Source organism: Halichoerus grypus, chromosome 9 (genome assembly GCF_964656455.1).
Source record: "Halichoerus grypus chromosome 9, mHalGry1.hap1.1, whole genome shotgun sequence".
Taxonomy (NCBI): domain Eukaryota; kingdom Metazoa; phylum Chordata; class Mammalia; order Carnivora; family Phocidae; genus Halichoerus; species Halichoerus grypus.
The window spans coordinates 90311859-90334832 of NC_135720.1; the positions used below are offsets into that span (position 1 = coordinate 90311859).

The window sequence follows — 22974 nt, forward strand, 5'->3', positions numbered from 1 at the left end:
TTTTAAAGATTTTATTTATTTTTTAACAGTGAGAGAGGGAACACAAGCAGAGGGAGTGGGAGAGGGAGAACAGGCTTCCCGCGGAGTGGGGAGCCCGATGCAGGGCTCGATCCCAGGACCGAAGGCAGACGCTTAACGACTGAGCCACCCAGGCGCCCCCCAAGAAAAGACTTTTAATGATATTATAAACAATATAAAATAAAATGTCAACTCCATGAGAGCAGGAATTTGTCATTATGCTTTCTGATATATCCCTAATTCCCAGAACACACCTGAACATAGTGTTCACCCTTAAGCACAGTCTGAATGAACTGCATGAAAGTATACAAAAATGTTATTGTTCCCAAGTTTCCATCTCAAGAGATTTGAACCACTACCTTAAACTTGACTCTAGTCAGGAAATTACCCTTAGCAAGCAAAGAAACAGAATAAAACACCTCTACTTCATCACAGTAGTGCTGATTGACCCCTTGCACTCGGACCCCTTGCAGGACTCAGAGTAAGAATGCTAACAGTTGTTTACTAAACAAAGACCAGAAATATCCCACCATGGAACAACCAACAACAAAAACCTACTCACTCAAAAAGATACAATTGGTAGCTTTTTTTCAGGATATATGCATAGGAACTAAATCCTCTAAAGAGTAGAACTGATAAAGTCTCTAAAAGGAACTCTGGCCAAGTATATTACATAGAGATTAAAGACTTAAACTTCCATTTACAATGGCTTCAAAAAGAATACAATACTTAAGAATAAGTTTAACGAAGGGGGTAAAAGATCTGTACACTGAAAACTGTAAGACACTGATGAAAAAAAAGGAAGACGACACAAATAAATGGACAGATGTTCCATCATGGATTAGAAGAATTAATGTTAGGGGTACCTGGGTGGCTCAGTCAGTTAAGCATCAGACTCTTGATCTCAGGGTCATGAGTTCAAGCCTTGTGTTGGGCTCCATGCTGGGCATGGAGACTACTTAAGAAAAAAAAAATTTCCAAAAAAAAAAAAAAAAAAATTAATGTTAAAATTCCCAAACTACCCAAAGCAATCTACAGATTCAATGCAATCCCTATCAAAATTCCAATGGCATTTTTCACAGAAATAGAACAAACAATCCTAAAATTCCTATGGAATCACAAAAGACCACAAATAACCAAAGCCATCTTGAGAAAGAAGAACAAAGCTAGAGGAATCACACTCCCTGATTTCAAGCTATTAATTACAAAGCTATAGCAATCAAAACAATATGGTACTGGGCACAAAACTACACACAGATCTATGGAACAGAATAGAGAGCCCAGAAATAAACCCATGCATATATAGTCAATTAATTTATGACAACAGAGCCAAGAATATACAATGGAAAAAGGATATTCTCTTCAATAGATAGTGTTGGGAAAATTGGATAGCCACATGCAAAAGAATGGAAGTGGACCTCTATCTCACACCATACATAAAAATCAACTCAAAATGAATTAAAGGCTGGAGCATAAGACATGAAATCATAAAACTCCTAGAAGAAAATATAGAGGGTAGGTTCCTCATATAAGCCTTGGCAATCCCGGGCGCCTGGGTGGCTCAGTCATTAAGCGTCTGCCTTCGGCTTGGGTCATGATCCCAGGGTCCTGGTCGGCGGGGGGCCTGCTTCTCCCTCTCCCACTCCCCCCTTCTTGTGTTCCCTCTCTCGCTGTGTCTCTCTCTGTCAAATAAATAAAATCTTAAAAAAAATAAATAAATAAGCCTTGGCAATCCTTTTTTGAATTTGACACCAAACACAAAGGCAACAAAAGCAGAAATAAATAAGGGGAACTACATCAAACTAAAAAGTTTCTGCACAACAAAGAAAGCCATCAACAAAATGAAACAGCAACCTACAGAATGGGAGAAAATATCTGCATATCATATATCTGAAAAGGGGTTAATATCCAAAGTACACAAAGAACTCACACAATAGCAAAAACAAACAATCCACTGAAATAACAGGCAGAGGAACTGAATAGACATTTTTCCAAAGAAGACATACAAAGAAACAGGTATATGAAAAGGTGATCAACATCCCTAATCATCAGGGAAATGCAAATCAAAACCATAATGAAATACCACCTCACACCTGTTAGAATGGCTATCTTCAAAAAGACAAAAAAATAACAAGTGTTAGTGAGGATGTGGAGAAAAGGAAACGCTTGTTCACTGTTGGTGTGAATGTAAACTGGCATAGGCACTATGGAAAACAGTACAGAAGTTCCTCAAAATACTAAAAATAGAACTAACATATGATCCAGCAATCCCCCTTCTGGGTACATATCCAAACCAAATGAAGACAGGGTATCAAAGAGATATCTGCACTCCCATGTTGCAGCATTATTCTCAATAGCCAAGATACAGAAACTGAAGTGTCCATCAATGAGTGGATGAAGATGTGGTGTCTAGATAGATACACAGATAAATACACACACAATGAAATATTATCGAGCCATGAAAAAAGAAGGAGATCCTGCCATCTGGGATTACATGGATGGACCCTGAGTACTATGCTAAGTGAAATAAATCAAGAGAAAGACAAAGACAAATACTACATGGTATCACTTATATGTGGAATCAAAAAAAAAAGTCAAACTTATAGAAACAGAGTGTAAAAATGTGGATGCCAGTGGGTGGGGGAAAGAGGGAGAGGCTGAGGTTGGTAAAGGGTACAAACTTCCAGCTATAAAATGAATATGATCTGAGGATCTAATGTAAAACATGATGTCTATAATTGATACGACTTTATTGCATAACTGAAACTTAGTAAGAGAAGTGAAATGTTCTTATCAAGAAAAATATGAACATGAATATATCAGGTGATAATTATTAATTAACTAGATGGGGGAATCCTTTCACAAAGTATACATGTTTCAAATCACCATGATATACACTGTAAATACCTTACAGTTTTATATGCCAATTGTAACTCATTTCCTCTAATGGTTTTATGCATCCATTGATGATACTTGGTGAATCATTTGTAGTAAAGTGATTTTCTAATGCTATCTTTTCTTTTACATTTATCTGTTGACATTCTTCTGGCAAAGAAAAGTTTTCCCTTATTATCTGGTTATTCTGAACTAGTTCCTCCTGAAGAGGCAGATTAAGGGGAAAGAATGAACATCTGATTATCAGTTTCCAGATCACATCAGTGTCAGAGGTGGCAGATTATTTTTTTGGCTCTTTCCTTTTAGGTCGTCCTAACTGGTGCACAGATTTAAAAAATACATTAATTGTATTACACTTTTTTTTTTTTTTAAGATTTTACTTATTTGACAGAGAGCAAGCGAGAGAGCGCACACAGGCAGAGGGAGAGGGAGAAGCAGACTCTTGGCTGAGCAGGGAGCCTGATGCAGGCTTGATCCCAGGGTCCTGGGATCATGACCTGAGTGGAAGTCAGACACTCAGCCCACAGAGCCACCCAGGCGCCCCTACACTTTTTTTGTTGTTGATGCTCAAATTGTCCTTTTTGTTTTATATGCTCAAATTGCCCCAGCTGTAATCAGTGAGATGGAATATTTTAAATGTATGTATTGATGTCCAGTCATATACATTTTTATAGGGAGAATTTACATACTTTGGCTTTGTTACAGAGGTAGAGTGCTTCTTAAAGTACTATTGATTTCCTTTTTTCATTCTGAAATTAAATATTAGTTAAATTTTGGCCTTAGAACCATATTTTCCTGTTTTACATGTGTAATTCAGTCAATTTCTTGATGAAAGATTTCCTGATAAGCAGCTTTACAAAAGTACATCTAATGTGTAAAAAGAAGTCATCTTGGTAACTGATCTGTTGATAGGATTTGACAGAAAAATTTTCCTAGGTTTAACATTGATAGAAATGCTTTAAATCAAATTTGATACACTTTGGTCACAGGAGAATTGTCAAATAAATGACCTTGACTAATGGACAAGCAGTATTGGCTTTTAAAAAGATTTCATTCATTTATTTGAGAGCACGAGCGGGGGGAGGGGTTAAGGGAGAGGGAGAAGCAGACTCCCTCCTGAACAGTGAGCCCACCACAGGACTTGATCCCAGGACCTCAGGATCATGACCTGAGCCTGAAAGCAGATTCTTAACCCACTGAGCCACCCAGGCGCCCCCAATATTGACTTTAATAGAGAAACACCGATGTGATGTTTTAGGAAAGTAATTATCCCATATAAGATAGTCCCCAAGAAAGAGTAGTTTTAAAATGATTTTTTTGAAAACTATTTTGGGTGGGTCATTTTCTAAAATATGTTACATAACTCTTTTTTTTTTAATCAATATAGTGAACATGAATTTAGTAACTGTAGACTGAATTCTCTTAGGAAATAAATTATTACATCTTTCAATATTAGTGATATCCTTAGGTACTGTTGTAGTTAGGGAGGGCTTTTGGTCCCTACGTTAATTGGACCTGAGACAAATATACTTGGAAAAAAATTTTTTTTAGTGATTTACTTTTCCTTTTTAAATAATAATGTCTTTGGAACTATTAGTGTATCTTTCTCAAGCACTGGGTATATTTTGTTAAATCTCAGGGAAATGAGATTGTTAAAAATACACGAAATAAAAGTAAGGGAGTGCATGCTTGTAAATAAAGGTGTGTGTGTAACACAAAAATAAACTTTATTAAAGTAGTTTTTCACTGAGGTCTGCTATTAACTTTTCCTTAGGGAGGGCTCTAGAATTAGAATCTTAACTGAAATGAACTTGATAAGAAGGACTCATCCAGTCCAGTTTATTCGTAAGAGCCCAGAGACTTAGTGAAATGACAGAAAGTGTGTACTGACTTCTAAACCTACATTATGAAATGCAATGAGATATGTTTTACTATATATACCATTGCTTCAAGGCTAAATACATAAAGTATTAATTCATGTTTTGCTCATTAAACAAGACCTTTACCTAGGTATATTTAAGTTTATCAGGTATTTTTATGTTCTTTTCTTGTGTTTTCCAAGTTGTAATAATTCTCTTATGTGTTCTAAATTTATTGCAGAGTTGACAGGTTTTTTAAACTTTTTTTTTTAATTTCAGTGTTACTGAGTTATAAAAATCACTTTACTAGACTTAGAAAATCACCACTTTACTACAAATGATTCTACCAAGTATCATCAATGGATGCATAAAGCCATTAGAGGAAACGCTAATGAAGAACTAATATTTTAATGTTGCCAAAGTTCTATCCCTACAGATTACCTGCTATCTCAAGTATTTAGGAAGCACAGTTTTGGCTATTGCCAAACCCAGTAATTGAATTTACCATCAAAATGAAACATGGTAAGATTTCTTGATGTTATATAATATTAACTACACAGCTTCACCTATGAAGGAATCTTGCCAAATGTTTAACCTGAATCACGTTTTTAAACCTAACTTCCAATTCACAGGAAATAAAAGGAATAGAAAAAGCTAACTAACATCACAAAGAAACAATATTAAAAATCCAAAACTGGGGGCATTCCTAAGAAATATTTGGTCTTATTACTTCAAAAAGCCAGTGTCACTGGAAAAAGAATGTGGGAGGCTTCAGAAACAGAATTAAATACAACACTTAAATCCCTTGATTGTATCTTGATTTGAACAAACCAAATGAAAATGGTATTTTGTGGACAAATGGCAAACTTGAATATGGACAGAATATTACATTTTAGGGAATTATCTATTTTTTAGGTGTGCTTATGACACTGTCATGTAGAAATCCTCTTTTTTTGTAGATGCATGATGAAGTTATAAACTGATTAGATGGAAGGAGTGGGTGGATGATCTGGTACATTGATAAATGAATGCAGCCAATAGAGCAAAACATTAATAGTTGAATCGTGTTGATGGTGCACATACACCATGTGTGTATACCATACTATTCTTCCTATTTCAGTATGTTTTAAATTTTCAAAATACAAAGTTAAATTTTTAGAAAAAAAGAGAAGCTCGGGGCACCTGGCTAGCTCAGCTGGTAGGCAGAGATTGTGACTTGTTCTCGAGGTTCTAAGTTTGAGCCCCACATTGGGTATAGAGATTACTTAAAAATAAAATCTTTAGAACGACAAAAAAGAGAAGCTCAAAATAAAATATATCCTTAATCAGGTATCTGAACAGCATACATTTGATATATAGCCCACTTTGTTCCAAAACAGACTTAAAGTGGTCTTACAAAAGATAAACAAGCTAATATTTAAAAAGAAAAAAAAAAAAAAACCTAAGCAAAAGAAAAATATAAGTAAGAAACTAAGATTAAGTCAAGGATAATGTAAGTACCCAGAATGAGTTACATATATTTACATTTTATGAAGCTTAAAAGTCAAAGTTTGTCAGGTATTTATCAAAAACTCTTTAAAAAGAAAAATATGAAAAAAATGGTCAGTATACATTAAAAAGGTACTGCCTCTAAATAAAATACCATTTCAACAGGTATCCTTATAACAACTTCCATTAGACTTCAAGTATATACTAACCAAATGGTCTCTTAAAGAGGTATATAGAACTAAAGGCGTGTACACACAATCTCTGTCCAGGAATGAAGTAATATCATCTACTGTTATCTAAAAACTAAAAAGAAATTAAACTTCACCGATATTTAATCAAACTGACACTAGTATCCTTGCTGAATTGTCAGTCACAACTTATCTAAAGAGAGATACCCCGAGAGAAGAGTGAGAAGTCCATAAAGTCGTGGAGTTGGCACCCTTAAACGACTTGTTTGTCTTCAACATTTTGCAGTTACAGGATGTCATCAACAGTGTTTTTATATTTAAACAAAAACAAAAACAAAACCTTTATAAAGGGTGGACTGTTTACAGTAAGTTTCATAAAATGGGAAGGGACCATTAAAATCTTTATACTACAGAGAGATTCTCCATTAATTCATAGCAAAGTCCTTAAGAAGTGTTATACTTGGGGCGCCTGGGTGGCTCAGATGGTTAAGAGTTGGCCTTCGGCTCGGGTCATGATCCCAGGGTGCTGGGATCGAGTCCCGTGTCGGGTTCCCTGCTCAATGCAGAGCCTGCTTCTCCCTCTCCTTCTGCCATTCCCTCTATTCCCTCTGCTTGTGCTCTCTGGCTCTATCTCTCAGATAGAGAGAGAAAGGAAGGAAGGAAGGAAGGAAAAGAAAGAGAGAAAGAAAAAAGTGTTATACTTAAGGGTGAGTTATACATTTTTTTTTTTAAATAAGACAAATGTTTTATAAATGAGACAAGTGTTACAAGCCTTTTCTATTATAAGCAGCTGTAAGGGATAGGTCATATGAAAAAATAAGCACCCTTAATCTGTCCTTTTTAGATAAAGGTGACATTTTTAGTAATGAATAAGAAATTAATTGTTTTTCAAAAAGAAACTTGGGCTAACAGACTCTTAACTATAGAGAACAGACTGATGGTTACCAGAGGGAAGGTGGGCAGGGGAAATGGGTGAAATAGGTGATGGGGATTAAGGAGTGCACTTGTCATGATGAGCACTGGTGATGTATGGAGTTACTGAATCGCTATATTGAACATCTGAAACTAATATAACACTGTATGTTAACTATACCAGAATCAAAAGAAAAAAAAAACAAACTTGGGCTAAGAAAACTGAAGTTTAGAAATGCTTCCATTATTACATGATTTGTAACTAAAAATGAAATTTGACACCTACAAAAAACTCTTATCTGGACACTTTAGATTTTATTTATTTATTTATTTAAGAGCGAGAAAGGGAGCATGGGGGGGGGGGGCGGGAAGAATCTCAAGCCAACTCTGCCAAGTGCAGAGCCTCATCTCAGGACCCTGAGATCATGGACCTGAGCAGAAACCAAGAGTCAAACGCTTAATGGACTGAGCCACCCAGGCCCCCCTCTTATCTGGACACTTTAAAATTTTTCCAAATAAAAAGGTTTAGTGAGTTCTGAGCTCAAATGATAAATATTTTGAAAGGTAAAAACTTCCTATTGGTTTAAATGAATAACGGACACAGTGAAGATGGCAGAAATGTTCCCAGTGTAGCTGCAATAAAAGCGTTCGTATACCTGATAGATAGGAACAAAAACCTAGGATTATAATCTGTTATGTAGAGCCTACAGTAAATTTCTTCCATTTAAATACATGTATCTTTCTTGAGTTATGGCTTTCATCCATGAGAGCCATTAAAATCAAGCATCAAAATAAACTCAACTTGGAACCAAATGTATACAACATTGTATCAAAGTGACAAGATGTAATTTTCAAAAATAATTAAGTATAATGAAACTGCACTCCAAAAAAGTTCTTGTACAATTGATAATTTTTAAAGTGCAAATATCATTTATGTTATCTACAGCTTATTTTAAAATATCTTTATAAAAAAATACAATATGTTTTATGTTATATAATGAACATTAATATACTAGTATAGTAGGACAAGTGTATCAATACACATACAAGTACTGATGAACTCTCCAAAATGTCTAATAAACATGTACAGTCAAAAAGGTTTGGACACCATTACCTTAATGAAATAAAGGCTCAGATATACAAGTAGCAATTCTGACACCCATCTCTTCAGGGTGAAACAATAGAAGAATTCTCTTAAAATTTTTGAAATGAGCAGACAATCATGATCTATGAACAGAGACCTGGAATTTTATGAACTGAGACCCAAGTTCCATTAGTTGGGGGTAAAAAACAGATATACAGCCTCGGAAAGTCTTTGGTGAGTGAAGCAGAATCAACTCTGAAAACAAGCCAAGTATTCAAACCTCCCAGGATAACCTGTATGTTGAGGTCAGCTTACCAAGAAAAAGATCCTGATCTTAGCCTCTCCACAGAGTGAGCTACAGAATCTGTGCTTGCAAGGGCTGGCCAACTGTTGCCCAGTATCTGTTCATCCACCCTTCCTCATGCAGAATTTCTGTTTTTTAGCTGAGTATATGGTCACCCAAAATAAAGACTACACTTTTCAACCTACCTTACTGCTAGATATGGCCACTAAGTTATGGCCGCTGGAATGAAAGGAGAAATGGTACATGCAACTTTCAGGACAAAGGAAGGGGACGTACCTTCCCACTCCCTTTTTCTCTTTTACTGACTAGAATCCAGCTTCACAGCTGGAGAAGCCATGTCAAACTATGAGGTGAACCCGAAATTAGGGATCATACATGATAGTACAAGGTAGAAGGAGCTTAGGTCCCTTACACTGTGAAGCTCCACACCAACTCTCAGTTACCTTCCGAGCTACTATATAACAAAATACATTTTTCTTCATACCACTGTTATTTGGAGTTTTCTGTCACTCCCAAGCTGAACTTAATCCTAGGCCAAAAAAGCAAAAAATTTTATCAAGATGACCCAGTAAATCATAATCTGTGAGAACCAAATCCATCACAGCAACAGACTAGGGAAAGAACAGAGCCTGGAATAGGGAAAGTATTTCTGGGATCAGCCAGTAGGCTGAGGATGCCTACATCTATGATTCGAGTAATTCTAGGTAATTCGGCTTTTCCAATTCTCTAACAACAGGAATCTGCCAGTGCCAAGGAATTATGAAATTCAATTCCTCTGGCTGGCAGGTACAACAATCACTAGGACAGGGAAGGTACGCCAGGACAGGGCCTTAAAACAAGTTAATCTCTCTCTAGGGTCACTAAAAGTCAGCCAAACTGTCTCATCATTGAGATCCCATAAGAACTGCAGATGCAGCTCTCACTCTTTTATCAGAATTCCTTTTGGTCAACATCCTAAAGAGATAGAAAAATCAAGAGATAGCAAAATGAGAGTTCATTATTCATTTTTCTTACCAATGGAAAAAAATGGTAAGAATAAAAACTATAGGATTAATTAGACAAAGGAACAGAAGATCAAAACCAAAGCCAAGAAGCATTTGCACAAGGATCCTTGATTTTCTTTTTATACCAAAATTTTTAAACTGCAAAGCAGAATTCACTAAAGATTAAAAAGCTGCTCACAAACCATCTCATGCTGATTAATAAATACACTAAATATCAATGTTTTCACATCTATTTCACATCTAGTATATAACAAATATTCTGTGATGAGAAGTATATTTGATCAAATTGCTATCACATTAAACAGCTGTCAACTTAAGAACTCGTCTTTTAAACTGCAAAAAGTTTAAACTTTTAAACTCAGAACATTAGCTTTCCTGCCCAAAGAATACTACCCATCATCCACATATAATACAGAAAACTTTTTTACCAACTATGTTAGAATGTACAAACATCCAATAACTGCAAAATCATCTGCATTAGAAAGCATCCTCTTTTAATAATGTAAGTAGCTCTGGAACTGATAAAAAGTTATCAATCATGTTTAAATTAGCCAGATAAGCTTACTTTGCTTAAACTGTGACTTGAGATCACAAACAAGGTATAAAAATACGTTTTGATAATAGAGTAAGCGGTTAATTCTGGAGAAAAAAAAAAAAAAAAAACCTCACAGATAAAGAATGAGGCTGAAAGGAAATCAGCTAGGAAGAAAGAGGTAGGAAGGTGAGAGAATTGAGATAATAAAATATAAGATGGTCAAAAACAAGCATATCACATATTTTCAAAATGCACCAGGATAAGGGGCTTAACAACACTTCTCTTTCATACTTCTCCACAAAACCAGGTGCCAAGGTCAGGCTCACTCTATTCTAATTCAACAGAGTATGCGTTTAAAAAGCACGTGAAAGCTAATATGAAATCTAACCATTCCTAACCCTATTAATGAGAAAAGTAAATTCAAATTTATACATCATCAGAACAGACTCCTGTTTATGTTCTTCATTTTAACTATAATTAGGATATCTTTAATATCTGACATTATTCTCTTCAAAATACTGTGCCAGCCATATTTTATAAATTTTACATTTTTCTTTTTTAAAGATTTTATTTATTTCAGAGAGAGACAGTACACAAGGGGCGGGGGGAGACACGCCCAGGGAGAGGGAGAAGCAGACTCCCTGCTGAGCTGGGAGCCCCATCCCAGGACCCTGAGATCATGACCTGAGCTGAAGGCAGACGCTTAATTAACTGCCTGAGCTACCCAGGCGCCCCAAATTTTACATTTTTTAAAAAACAAGAATATTTCCTGTGATGAAAGTTTTTAAAATTAAGACTATACTTAGCTCTGGGAGGAGAAAAAAATTTCTTGCTTTTCTGACTCAAAATACAGGAGATATTTTTCTCTTTTCTTGCTATTAGAGGGCACCACCCCTAGGTGATGGTAGTCTAATCATCACAGACAGAAGTCTAGTTTTAGACTAGTTTTTCAAACTAGTATGAGATTTATCAGATATGACATTCATCCTATTTAAGAAGATTAAAAACTATTAAAATAACCAGTGTAATTAAATAATTATCAGCCATCATTTTAAATAAAAATATCCAAATATAAACTTAAAATGTTTACTCCCCTAAGCTATCCCAGCAGCTGTTCACTTAACTTCAGGAGGTATTATTCACACTGTATTCCTGGACTGGTACGTACTGAAGATGTGCAACCCAACTACTGCTTTCACCTTAATCTGAGACTCTGATTATAGGAAATAGCTTTACCAGGGAAAAAGGAATTAGACCAATTATGCTCAGAACAATTTTGGGTATTTCTCTGCTTTAGTAAATAAACTTCTAGTTAATCCTCCCATGATAATTTACCTCTTTTATTATAAGTACACATTTTGTAACTAATTACCATTCGAGATGCACTTAGACTTAATAAAGTCTATGAAAAAAGAAGAGCAAAATTAGAGAAAGGCAGTATTTTAGAGAAGAGATGGCAGAGGACAATAGCAACACTAATAGCTAAAACTAAGAAATCTTTTCAAAACATTCTCCAACTAAGGCAAATAAATACGGAAGGGAGAAAAGTACAAGGGGCAGAAGTAGAATGAACAAGCCTAAAGAGTTCCAAAGGAATCTAGGCAGTGATAATAGTGAAAATAGCCACAAGGATTATGCAATCCTCTCGAGATTAGAAGAGAACAGCAAGGATAATCGATTGGAATTAAAGAGGGTAGAATCTATTAATTTTACTCAACAAGTTGCTACTTAAAACAAGGGCTATAAAACAAAGATTAGCTATGCCAAAATGATCTTCATTTATATCTGAAATATGAGGCTTCTCCTGTCCATTTATGCATTATGGAGGATCCCAAAATCATTTTCTGAGGAAAATAATGGCTCTGTCCTCCTCTGCTAGGGAGGGAGAGAAGCCTCCTATTCAAACAAATACCCCCATCAGAGCTTTTAAATTTACACAATCCCATACACAGCCCTGTTTATTTATAAAGCTTATGTCTATGCATTCACAGTGGCAAAAAAAAGGGGGGGGGGTAATTGCATTCCCACCAGTTCTCAGACAGTATTATATAACTCACCCTCACATGAATACGTTTAAAAATCTGGTTTAAGAAATGACATCCAAGTAAGGTTGTTTTGAAAGATAGCGTAAAATCTAACATAGGATTGGGTCAGACCATTCTGTTAGTCCTTGTGATAGTGCTCATACTGGGATACATATTGAGTGTTGAGCCCTTTGTTTATTGAGAGTACGCTGCTAAGGATTTTTTTTTAATTGCATCACACATTAGGACAAAACTTTGTGGATAAAATTTCTAGTTTTAGTGTCAGAAATAGTTTTCCTTTTCCTGGGTACTGGATTAGGTTTTACTTTAAGACACTAATTTTTCACCTTGGAATGTTTTCCTCTTCCACAATGACTGCTAGAAATCTGAGAGCCAAAGCTGTGCCCACCTGCAGCAAACATTTTATTTACCACCTTAACTTCTGGTCCCACTACCTGGCCCTACTGTTTTCCCTTTCTTTGTCCCTTCCCACCCACCCCGGTTAAAATTTACTGAACACCTACTATGTGCTAGACTAGGAACTATTCTAATGCCAGTATAAACAACATACTATATATAAAGCTATCTTTGCCTTCACGGAAATAAATCACTTTTTCATATTTAATAATTAAAGTGCTTGGTAATAAGCCCTCATATTATCATTTCTGAACTTCAACACACTAATATTGAGAACTACGAAGGGTCTGGGATTTTACCCTACTTGCAAACTAAAAAACTAGCCTGTTACTGATACATGGGTGTTGACAAAAGACATGAAACTACTGGGTCAGAGACAAAGAATTCTGTCATCATGGCAGAGCAAGCAGCATGACCTCGATGTTGTCAGTTCTCTTTACCCCCCCCACCCCCAAGTTCCATAGGGGCAACAGGTGGGCCTACATAGTGGGTTGAGATACAAGAGAGGAACAGTGTGGGGAATTTACTGTTTTCATAGTAAGCAATAAGCAAACTTGCAATTTGTCTGGTGGGGGGGGGGTGAAGGAATAAATGTTATCTTAGTCTTCAAGGTTGCTTGCACAACCTTAAAAATACAATTTTTTATATTTTTCAATATGCAACCCTAAAAAAATAGCCCAGTTTCAGACTGGTTAAGACCTTGCATTCTTGGCACACTCAGCAGGAACATTCAGGAACACACAAGACCCATGATAGACTACCTCTCCCAGCAAGTGCATGTTAAATAACTAGACTTATTAAGCAACCTCAAAATATCAGAAACGTTACTTCTATACTAAACTTAAAGCTCCTTTAAAAGAGAAACTGAGTTTTGTTTTACTCAGCATTGTATATCTACTGTCTGGCACACTACCTGATACAAAATACACACTCAATAAGTGAATAAAGCCAAAATGACCCACTGTTAACAAAATTTCTTCAAGTTAATGTTTATTTTTAACTCTCAATTTCAACTATAAAATGAGAAGAGGTTAGATTTTTTTTCCTTTTATCTAACTGAATAGCATCTTGAATCAGTACTTTACCTGTTGAAGAAAGTTTTACATAGCTTGTAGTACACTTCTACCTGTTGACACTGAGTAAAAAGCACATCCTTAGAGCAACTTTCTAATATTTACAATTGCCTAAATCACTGGCTAATGACTATCTCTCTCTAAAACACCTGGTCTTTAACAGTGAAGAGTCATATCAGGCATTCATAAATCTCTCCTACAAATCCACACATTCTTTGAAAGGAAAAGAGGACAACTAACCCCTTTGTTCTTTTAAAAATGGAACTTAAAACAAAAAGAAAAACAAAAACAAAACAACACTCCTCATGCTACTTTTGCTGACTATGAAGCCGAATGAAGTTTGGGATACAGTTTAGAGACTTGACCATAAGAGCACTCATGTACTTGAGAGACGATGGACTCTGAAAAACAAACTGAGGGTTCTAGAGGGGAGGGGGGTGGGAGGATGGGTTAGCCTGGTGATGGGTATTGAGGAGGGCACGTTCTGCATGGAGCACTGGGTGTTATGCACAAACAATGAATCATGGAACACTATATCTAAAACTAATGATGTAATGTATGGGGATTAACATAACAATAAAAAAAATTAAAAAAAAAAAAGAGCACTCATGTACTTGAAGGCAAAAAAGACTGAAAATCTTTTCTAGCCTAAGTTACTATGACCTACTTATTAGTAAACTTGGAAAATGACTTAACTCTCAAAATCTCAGTTTATTTACCTATGAGATTAATAATAGTTATTTACAGCTTTTAAGGTTTTTGTAAAGAGTTAATGAGATAATGCTGGCCAAATACTTTTGTACAGTACTTGTTAGATTAACATCCACAAATACTAGCTTTTCTATCAACTTCCTTCATATATAATCCCTTACAAGAGAAAAGACCTGGGGGCTTTATAAGATACCTCTGCCTGCAAACTCCCCATGAAACCACTTTCTCAAAAATCCTGAGATTAAAAGTTGTTTTCATGACAACATACATAAACTAGCACTAATAGTTCAAAGAATAATGTATCATGTTCTGAGAGTTTGGTACCTTGCTCTGATGGTTAATATTATGTGTCAACTTCATTATGCCACAGAACTTATTTATTGACATGCCTATCTAAATGTTACTGTGAATATATTTTTGATGAGATTAACATTTACACCAGTAGACTTTAAATAAAGCAGATTATCCTCCGTAACATGGATTGGGCCCATCAAGTCAACTGAAGGCCTTAAGAGAAAAAAGATGGAGGTCCCCCAAGTAAGAGGGAATTTTGTCTTCAGACTCAAGATTCTTCAGACTCATGATACAACATCAATTCTTCCTATGGTCTCCAGCCTACCAGCCTACCCTGCAGATTTAGGCTTGCTAGCCTCCACAATCACATAAACCAATTTCTTAAAATAAAACAATCTTAATTTTAATATCTCTCCCTATATAATACACACACACCCCCTACTGGTTTCTCTTTCTTTGGAAAACTCTGACTAATAAACCTGCAAACTCTGAGGAGTTTGTTAATAACTTTATCACTAACAAAAAACTAGCAATTAAGATTAATACTACTAATAGGTTAAGAAATCTTAAAAGGAAGGGAACAAATGCAAACTGACCATAGAAGAAATAAAGAACAGGGTAAAATTCTAAACTGACAAAGGCAAGATAATAATGGACAGGGTTCCAAAATTCTTAAGTAGGAATTACTGGTTATCAGAAATTTTATCTGATCCAATTAAAAGAGTCATTGGCTCCATATGGCCAACTTTTATCTCCTACTTCTACCTAAATCCCATTAAAATGAGAATAAAGAAATAAAAGGTAAAAGCCCATAATAACAAAAAGTGGAAGCCCAAAAACAGATGAAAGATTGTAACACACTTCTGAAAGACAAAAAGAAAACTGAAGAGAAGAGATTAACGAAACAGAGCATGAAAAAGTTACAGCCTAGAGCCAAAAGGAGCTGCAACTTAAAAGGGAACAATCCCCACCCAGCAAAGGGCATTGGTAGTGACTGGGCTAGAAATGAAGAATTAACTTAAGGACTAATGTGCTAAGTGGTCAACCTCATCTTTTCTCCTGACTTTAATACCACCCACAGCAAGGCCTGCAGCCAAGCACTGAACTCCAAGCAAGAAAATCTTTTCTTAACCCTAAACTGAACCTGAATGAACAAGCTGGAGAGACTAAGACAGCACCTCATGATAAAGGGCCTCTCACCCTGGTATTCAGAGGTTCCCCCAAATAACTGCAGGCTATTTAGCTAACATTCACTTATCCCACAGCAAACCTGACATAAATTTCCAATTCTCCCAGTTTAAACATCAACAAACAACCAAAAATAATTAGACATTTGGAAAACACTTGCAACACAATGAGAAAGATCAAAATATACAAATACACAAACCAATTTGGACTATAAAGAGACTCTTACTATATCCCTATAACAACAGAATACTATTTTTAAAATGGTACGAATAGGGGCTCCTGGCTGGCTCAGGACATACAGCTTGCAACTCTTGATCTTAGGGTTGAATTCAAGCCCCACACTGGGTATAGAGCTTACTTAAAATAAAATAAAATAAATAAATAAATAAGTAAATAAATAAATAAAATTTTTTAGAAAAATGGTACAAATGAACACAAGAGTTCTTAGAAACTATAATTGTCAAAATTAAATATTCAAAGAGAGAAAATATGGCAGTGAACTTTAAAAAGACAAAAGATGGTAAAGATGCAAGAAAGTAATAAAAGAAAAACAAAAAACAACCATGGGCTCCAGAAGGAGCAAAATCTGTCTACTAGCAGTTGCAAAAGAAAAAAAAAAAAACCAGAAGAAAATTTCAGAGCTGAAGGAATCACTCTTCAAACTGAAAAGGGCCACCAAGTACCCGCAAAAATTAAATGCTAAACACCAAAAGATAAAGAAAAGATCCTAAAGCAGGGATGCAGGGATGGCCACCTAACAAAGGCCACCTAAAAGTCTCATACAAGAAATCAGACAACCTATCCACAATACCAGGTGTAGAAGCTAAGAAGCAATGTCTTAAAATTTTAAAAGGTGATATTCAACTTTGTTTTCTATATAAAAGCAAATTATTACTGAAATATGATGTTATCAGAAAGTTACTAAGGATGTCATTAAGAGGGCACAGATAAAGAAAATGAAATACAGGGAAACAATAGCTCTCTACTCCAGGAGCACGGTGAAGCTCAGGGATGACAGATACTCAACAGGCCTAGAGAACAGCCAACCCAGACAAGAACAAGACAAAGGACCCTGTGAGGCAGACCTCCAGAAAAAAGGTAGATTCAACAGAACCAAATGTCCAAGACCTTGAAAAAAGAAGCCTGTTATAACAGCATAGATATGCAAGTTAAATTTAAAAAAAAAGATTCAGTTAGCAACCCAAAGAATAAAAACTATTCTAGTCTTGATCCAAGGTTTGTATTTTGTTTTTAAGTGAAGTAAGCAATGGGTTACAGGAATAAAAATAGAAATAAACTTTAAGTAATAAATAAAAGAAAAAACTAAAAGACATTAGTTAGGGATATAGTGATGAAGACATGATTTCAGATTTCTTTTTAAATTTTATTAATTTGAGAGTGAGCAACAGAGAGTGAGCACAAGTGGGGTGGAGGAGCAGGGGGAGAGAGAGAAGCGGACTCCCCACTGAGCAGGGAGCCCGCCCAGGACCCTGGGATCATGACCTGAGCCAAAGGCAGAAACTTAACCGACTGAGCCACCCAGGCTCCCCATGATTTCAGATTTTAAATTAAAAAGACAGAAAATTAAAGGCTCAGTCAATGCGAAGTAAAATTAAAATATACTTGGTTTTATATTTAGCTCAAGCTAAGCAGAGCAAAAGTCAATTGTAAAAAAAAAAAAAGCATAAATCTCATATCCCCAGGAAACTATTACTCTATTTTTGGGGAACCCCAAGTTCTTCCTTCTAGCCAATCAAACTGTATCTCTAACTGCTACATAATGGATCCAGCTCTTTCCCATTACCCATTAAAAGGTCAAATCTCTTGCCAATTTGACAAACTCTCAAGGATCTATGGCTGCTATTATATCCTACTCTTCCCACCTTCCAGCATTTTCTCTCCTCCACTAAGTTACATCTCTAATTCTACAAACTTTTGCCAATCTTTTCTTCTAAGATTTTTTTTTTATTTATTTGACAGAGACAGAGATAGTGAGAGCAGGAACACAAGCAGCGGGAGTGGGAGAGGGAGAGCAGGCTTCCCGCCGACGAGGGAGCCCGATGTGGGACTGGATCCCGGGACCCTGGGATCATGACCTGAGCCGAAGGCAGATGCTTAACTACCGAGCCACCCAGGCACCCGCCAATCTTTTCTATTTGCTCTCTTCTAAACACACCCTCTTTTGCCAAAACCCCTCTAAAGTAGAACTCAAAATGATATTTAATATTAATATCAATCTTAAGAAATTAAGTTTTATTCTTAAAGGGCTATGCATGTTCTTACAAGGCTGATTAGTTACTCTACCAATCAATTAACAGAATACACTTTGTCTTAAACAGTATACACTTTGTCTCAAACAATACATTTATCTCATTTGTATAACTACTTCACTTACATGTATTAGATTTGTATTTTCTCATTCAAATGCAATTCTCAAAAAGATCAACCACACAAGAGGTTCATTGATTGTGACTTCTTGTAATGGCACAAGAAGTTAAAAAAAAAAAAAAAAAAGAAACTACCATTCAGAATAATAAACAAAAACGGTGAAAAAGGACCCCAGTGCAAATATGGAATGAATTTATACGTGTACTTGGATCCATGTGTCTAAATAATTTGCACAAAGAGTTTGTCACCCCCGGACAAGAACAATAATTAAAATTTGAAAACAGGATTTTATTGGACCAAAGGTCCACTGTGTTTAGTTCAATGTACTGTCTGATTGGAAATTTGTCTAAGAGAAGCATGAAGCCATAAAAACTTGTGAACACCTTTTAAACAAATCTCAGTGATGCACTAAGACAGAAATTATTTTTTTCAGGACAAGTACACCATTTTTCTAGTATTACATAGATGAATTCTGCCTCTAATGATGAAGAAGCCCCAACTATAGCGCTATGATTGAAAGTTAAAACTTCTGTGCCAAAAAAGAGAATAAATCACACTACTGCTAAGAGGCTTACAAAACCAGTCTTAACAAGTATTACGATACTTTGGTGAGAGGAAAGCAGTATAAGCTAAAATTCTTCTTAAACAAAACTGCTTAATGTCATATATTATCAATGTCATTCATGATAGGAAAGTAACTATCACATATGCATGCTAGCAGAAATTTTCCTTTACAGTTGAAAAAAATACTTAAGTATACAATATGAATCAACTTAGCAAATAAGCAAGATACCTGTAAGAATTTAATGACTTTCTGAGTTCTTTAATCTCCAAACACCATGCCACAGGAGGGGCTTTTTTTTTTTTTTTTTAATTTAGTGAATGAAGATTTTGTAAGCCATGATGTAGCCTGGAAAGAACACCTTGATATTACTGAAGGGTGCAGTAGCTATGAGTGCTATCTGAATGAAAGGCTACTCTGAATACCCATGTATCTACAATGTATCTGTCTTCCTGGTCTTAAGAAAATAAATCAAATTACAGCCACTGAACTTTTCAATATACCATGTAAAGAAATAATACAAGATTTGCTTCACATTTATGAATCCTAGTCATCTATGTAAAAGGGGAACATGTTTGTAAAATGATAAACTATTTCTTCATGACACTCTATACCACCAGTTTTTCAAAAACCATTTCAATGATTTTACATATACTCTTCAAGTGTTTATATAAATAATATATTTGGCATCTTGAAACTATTAGGTGGGCAAATATTTTAATTTTAAGGATAACAGGATTTTTAAATACCAATAACTGGCTTGACTGAACATCAAGACCAAACATTTCCCCAACAATACTTAATGATTTTCCTTACTAGACTTAAAAAAAAAAATGTTTACTGGGCAAATCTAAAAACCATAAATAAATACAGCAATATGTATATAAAGAAATGCTTTAGAGTCAAAAGCATTAAAAAAAAAAAAAGGGATGAGAAATCTACTGGTTATGTCCCAAAATGAAGCAATTAGCATCCTAACTCTTTTGCCTTGAACAGAGCCCTAAAAGTAATCTTCCATGTTTCTTTCCTATTTTTGTAATTTTTAAAGCTATTCTATGATTTCTGGAGACAACTGAAATGTATGCAAGCTACTCAACCGTGTCAACAAAAAACTGGTCTTTAACAACTACAGCAAATCAACTTGGTTCAGCATAGCAGAGAACAAGACATAGCAGTTACTTTGTTTGCTAGTTTTAGCACTACTCAAACCAAGGTTACAAAATAACCATAATCTATAGCTTTCATTGACATGAGTAATACTGCCAGGATCATTTCCCTGCTAAAGGTCAGTCAAGACAATTAGTAAAAATCTATGGACCCACAAACAAAACATCTGGGTAAAAACTGTCCTTTTTATAACAAAAAGCTGAAGTAGTATGTGAATAGCTAAAACTTATAAAAGTTGTCCATCTAAGGTTTTCACTAGTTTATAATAAAATTTCTTCTTTCCAACTTTCTCTTAAATCTAAAATTATGTCAAAACAAATTCTTTTAAAATTGAAATGATTTCCATGTTGCAATCATTAGAAAATATACAGGTCTTTTACTCAACCAAATATCCCAAACGGCAAAGGGAACTTCGAAGCAATCAAGATATATGCCCTACCTGGTGGCAAAGAAACCTCAACAATCCTAGACAGAAGAGCTTTATTATTTAAAATTTCCTCTACAAATTCCCTACATACCTTAAAAACATATATACTACACACATGTTAATACAAACAATTCTGCTTCAGAACAAAGATAAATTGTAGCAATTTTAAAAAATTTTTAGAAAAGAATTCACTTAAGTTCTTAAATAAAAAAGTTAGTTTGTAAGATAATAGAATCACAAACAAGTATTAATTAATCATACCTCAAAAAAATTGTCAAGTATCTTCAAATAACAAAAGAAATGTTCACCAAACTGAAAAGACTTTTCACATCAATAAAAACTTTTCATATCAACAGAAATAATTTTTTTTAAAAAGGGGGACAGCAAGTAGGAATACCAGTAGTATTACTAAAGGGCTGAAATTTTATAAATAAAGAAGTCTAACAAGATGATACATTTGCCAATTTCAGACCTAGAATAACATCCCTAAGAGGATCTATATTTCCAGTAACAAGCACATTAAGTATGCAATAAATGTTTTTCCTGAATTTGGACTGAACTGTGAAACTGTGTATACAACCAAGAACTGTCAAAAGCACTTGACAATAAAGATAATTAGGTATATTGTACTGACACAGGAACCAAAGTAAAAAACTTGAACAATGCATACATAAAACAAAATTTTAAAAGCTTTGTAACATTTAGAATACAACAAAAACAATGTAAACCTACGCAATAACACAACACAATGTATATAATTCAGAGATACACCATTAGCAAGCAGTTCAAAAGACCTCAGCATTAAAGAGTTGTTAAAATGAAAAAATTCCTAGTAGTCAAAGTGTTGAGGTCTTCAAGCAGAGTAATCTGACAGATTTATGGATGAATAGCAGGCCAGCCTAATCTAAACTTTAAATGTCATTAAAATATTAGGTAGAAAATATTAAAAGGAAACAAAAACTATACTGAAAAACTACAGTGCAGAAGTCTAGAGTCACTGAAAGACAGATCAACACCACATAAACCTGTGAACTATTCTAGGGAACAGTGAGGGGAAGCCTAACTTCTCCATGTGAAGCTGGTTTTCCTTTATTTAATTTTAGCTTAAGGAATAGCTAATTGCCCCAAGGTTTGTTGTAATATTTGCTTTGCTTTATAAAAGAAAGCCTACATATTCTTCCACATATTAATATATCTCTGAAGTAGTAAGAATTAGTTTAGCCTTACTAGAAAGTTACTATCCTCAATCTTTCAGTTACTTCAACTACAGAACCTAGAGCAGTGTTATCCAATAGAAATATAATGGAAACCACATACATAATTTTAAATTTTCAAGTAGCCACTTTAAAAAAAAGGTAAAAAGGTGAAATTAATTTTAATCATATATTTTATTTAACCAAAAGTATCTAAAATATCACAAATGTAATCAACATTTTAAAAAACTCTGGTAAAATATATTTTATATATTTTTTCATATTGAGTCTTTAAAATCTCATGTGCACTTTACAGCCCATCTCAATTAAGACTGGACTCCTCTCAAGTGATTAATAGTTACATGTGGCTAGTGGTTACTAAGTTGGACAGCACAGGTCTAGAGTTCTCAAAATGCCAAAATATCTAAAATTGAAGCATACAATATATTAAATTTGAAGGGCTGGAAGGGGCACTGAAAAAGGTCTATTCAGCAGTTCCCCTTGACTCCAGCAGGCCTAGGGTAATATAATGTCCCGATTTGCTAGGAAATCCCTATATACTAGGGAGAGTCCCAATTTATGCTTTTTGTCATGATGTAACTATTAACAGCACCCCTGTAATTCTCAAAAAGTATCCCCCTTTGGATAATAAATTATATGGTCACTGGTCATCCTATCTACATCCATAATATCCTCAAAGATAATTCCACATTCCTTGGAAGAAAATTTAAAGTCTAATTCTGATGTCTAGAAAAGAGCTCTAAATTCAAGTTAAAGAATCCTAAATTCACTACCCTCACCAAAAAAAAAAAAAAAGGAAAAAAAAGATGCTGCTGAAAATTCTTTTTATTTTAAATTGCAGACTAAAAAAAAAAAAAGAAAAAGAAAAAAGAAAAAAAAAAAGTAAGAATTACCTGTTGAACAAGGCATCTGGAAATTGGGATCATTGCTATCCAAAACAGGCAAACAGAACTGGTTACTTGCAGATCCTAGCATAGGATCCTTATCGCTGAGCATGTTCTTCAGCGAGTCCTCTAAGACATTTTGACTTGTACTAAAATCCTCACAGACTTCATTCTCCAGGTTGGATCCTAGAAATAGGGCATCATCTAAGTGTTCAGTAGGAATTAAATGATTAAATGTATCAACTATATCCATGAAGACTTCTGTGTGTCTTTCAGCCCTATAGAAAGACAAAAAAAATACCATAAGAAATAAAGCTATCAATTGATAATCACCTAAA

The 22974-nt window shown here is 35.0% G+C and overlaps 1 protein-coding gene across 8 annotated transcripts in view; it reads right to left on the minus strand.

The window, feature by feature from the left end:
- The window catches only part of PHF3 (PHD finger protein 3), an 84869-nt gene that overhangs the window by 51650 nt on the left and 10245 nt on the right, over positions 1 to 22974 (minus strand). For 3 of the 8 annotated variants that reach the window (XM_078055172.1, XM_078055171.1, XM_078055179.1), the window contains exon 2: positions 22646 to 22914. The exons of 2 other annotated variants lie outside the window; for them this stretch is intronic. In XM_078055172.1, the coding sequence (XP_077911298.1) occupies positions 22646 to 22889 (244 nt within the window). In that variant the 5' untranslated portion in view covers positions 22890 to 22914. Of the gene's footprint in view, positions 1 to 22645; positions 22915 to 22974 lie in introns of those variants that run through there. 3 more of the 8 variants (XM_078055173.1, XM_078055174.1, XM_078055176.1) reach the window with 3 other exon arrangements.